Raw genomic sequence first — 2,716 nt, 5'->3', positions numbered from 1 at the left:
ATGAGAAAGTCGACCTCGGCCAGATCTTGGAGTAGCTGGGTGTCGGCGCTGTCCATGCTGCTGCAAGTATTGCTGCAAGTATGCGCGTCGCGTCGGCGCTAGCGTTTTTTAACCCTTCAACGAATCGGTCGGGTTCTATTCGTCTTGTTTGTCGTGATTGCCACATTTACCACATCTACCTGCCACCCGCGCGACGACACATCGCTGCTCGTGTATGCATCGTGCGCCACGCAGCCCGCTGTGAAGCCGACTGCATCGTACAATAATATGATGATTCGCTCAAGACGGTCTGCTGCTACCTTTATCAACGGGCGTCACCGTGTACGGCCAGGTTGTGCGAGGTATGGAGCTGGAATCCTGTACGATGATTGGCTCGCGGGCTGCATGAACCCCGCAGAGTCAAAGTATCGACGATGGACGCCATCGAGCTGGACGACCTCTCGTTCTTCGATACGACCGACCTCCACGACGTCGAGGACCTCCTCTTTCTGCCGCGCTCGGACGATGCGCCGACGAAGCCCAAGAAACGCATTCGGAAGCGGCACGCGGACGAGATGCGCTACCTCCAGGCGACAGTCGCCGACCTCACCTCGCAGCTCTCGGTGCTCGAAGCCAAGAAGCTCGACCTCGTCGTGTGTTCCAAGTGGGAACACATCGCGCGACGTCAGGCCGAGGAAGCCCAAGTCGCGATTCAGAAGAACCAGCGGCTCAAGGAGGCGCTCGAGGAGCAGCTCCATTTGGCCCAAAGCCTTCAAAAGATTTTTGCCAAGAAAACAAAGGTCCTCGTACCCGCCTGCACCGTGCGCAAGACAATAACATGACGTATAGGTCGAGGCACTCTGTGACGACGTCTTCGTGCCGTGCCATCTCAGCATGATGGACCCGATCGCGCGGGCCGCGAGCATGCGCACGCTTCTCGATGCGCAGTACGCCAAGCTCGAGTCGGCGTTTGTGCAATATGGCATGGTCGACATGGCAGCGCCGTACCGACGGACAGACATCACAGACGAAGACGCGTACAGCCGCCTTCTCCTCACGCACGTGGGCGCGATGGTTGCACCACGGCCGGTCGCGGCCGTTGCCGCGTCGATCTGGGATTTCCTGCAGCTCGAGACGCCCGTGGTCATGCCCAGTTTCATGATGAAGGTAGTGGATCGTTGTCTTCAAAATGGCCGGCGCACACCATGGGTAGCGACTCGAGCGCGTGGACGAGGACGTGATTTACATGCAGTTTGTCGCTTTTTGCCCCGGCATACCCGACATGCGTGCCAACTACTGCATCGGGCGGTACATGGACGGCGACCGCATGTCAATCGTGATGCGAACGATCGAAATCGACGAGCCGTGCGCGCACCACGCCGTCTCGACGGGCGACTCGAGCCAATGGTACGTACGCCAGCGTTGTATCCAGCAAGGGGTGGGTGCACGGACAATGCGTAGGATGACGATGGAGCCAACAGAAGGCGGCGCGTCGACGCTTATTCGGTTGGCCGAGTACATTCAGTTCCCGTACAAGCATCGTTATGCCCCGGGGGAGGCGACAACAGCAGCGACGAGAGCGACGCGCCGGGCCAGAGCCTGTCGCAGTATGTCCTACAGATTTTTACACGCAACCAAGAGGCACTCGAGGCGTTGACGTTTGCGACGCTCTTTCCAGGGAGCGAACGGCCCGCCATGGGTTAACGGACTAAAGAATCCAATGTACTATCTATTGCAGATCTATGGGTTTTGGATACTGCTCATTGTTGTTTCCCAATGCCATGTTCTCAATTACTACGTCAGGATATGTACAAGAGCACCGAGGACTGAGAAACGGGCTTCTCTGCGATGCCGACATAGTTGTGGCAGACCGCTGCCACGGCGGTCTGGAAGGGATGAGTCCACCGGCTGCCATTCGCAGCGGTGCTTAACGACTACACCGCATCACTGCCCGCGCCTTGCGACTGCATAGGCCCAAGAAAATCTAGGGGTGTGCAAAGTGACGCACACCCGCTACAATCCCAATAGAAGGAAAGCCTTTTTGAATAAGATCACAGCGATCGCCGTTTGAAAAGCTTGTAAAATACTAGTACCGTAGAACGGGTGAGACGTATGCATTCATAGCGCGAGCCATCCAATATGAATTGTAATGTGATTCTATATTCTAGCGTTTGTCCTGACAATGTATCCTTGCAAGGCTAAATCCGAATTCCAGTTTGCGTGACAGATCCGATGAAAAAGGCGTCTTGTTTCCCACGCTGGAGTAAAGGAGATGACCGTTTCGTGAAGCCCAAAAATATTTTGCGAGCACGAATTTGTCTCCATTGCAGGTTGTCAGACTCTCACCAAGCGTCGGTGCGACAAAGCGTCTATGGAGGAAAAAATAACATTTTCATATATGATGAAAACAATTGACGGCAGAGAGGTTCGATGTGGGTATCATGCGATGTGATTGGTATCCAATCCCGCACAAAGAGGTCACCGGGTTGCGTGGCGGCAACTTGTAACAGCAAGCTTCTGGCTGGGTAGAGTTCTTCAAGGGGTATGTCACTGTAGTCAGGGATCTATCCACGCCATGTGGAGGGGTTGCCCATCCCAAACCAGGAGTAAACATTGGGCAGTATCCGGAAGGGTCGCTGTCCGAGGTTTCTAAGGAAGTGTGTAACGCCTCAGGCTGGATAACAGAGCAGGGAAAACACTCGCTCTTGGTAGTGGGAGGATCACGACCCTGAATGGC

The 2,716-nt window shown here is 55.2% G+C and overlaps 1 protein-coding gene across 1 annotated transcript; it reads left to right on the top strand.

The window, feature by feature from the left end:
* Window positions 1-413: 413 nt before the first annotated feature.
* SPRG_11213 (hypothetical protein) lies at window positions 414-1,683 on the top strand (the record flags this gene model as incomplete). The annotated part of the gene is made up of 5 exons (XM_012350031.1): window positions 414-779; window positions 829-1,146; window positions 1,193-1,386; window positions 1,441-1,509; window positions 1,560-1,683. The coding sequence occupies 5 exons, from the start codon at window positions 414-416 to the stop codon at window positions 1,681-1,683; spliced, it is 1,071 nt and encodes a 356-aa protein (XP_012205421.1).
* Window positions 1,684-2,716: the final 1,033 nt, after the last annotated feature.

Source organism: Saprolegnia parasitica (assembly GCF_000151545.1).
Source record: "Saprolegnia parasitica CBS 223.65 unplaced genomic scaffold supercont2.61, whole genome shotgun sequence".
Classification (NCBI taxonomy): domain Eukaryota; phylum Oomycota; class Saprolegniomycetes; order Saprolegniales; family Saprolegniaceae; genus Saprolegnia; species Saprolegnia parasitica.
The sequence above is the reverse complement of the archived record's forward strand: the minus strand, read 5'-3'. Positions and strand labels throughout refer to the sequence as shown.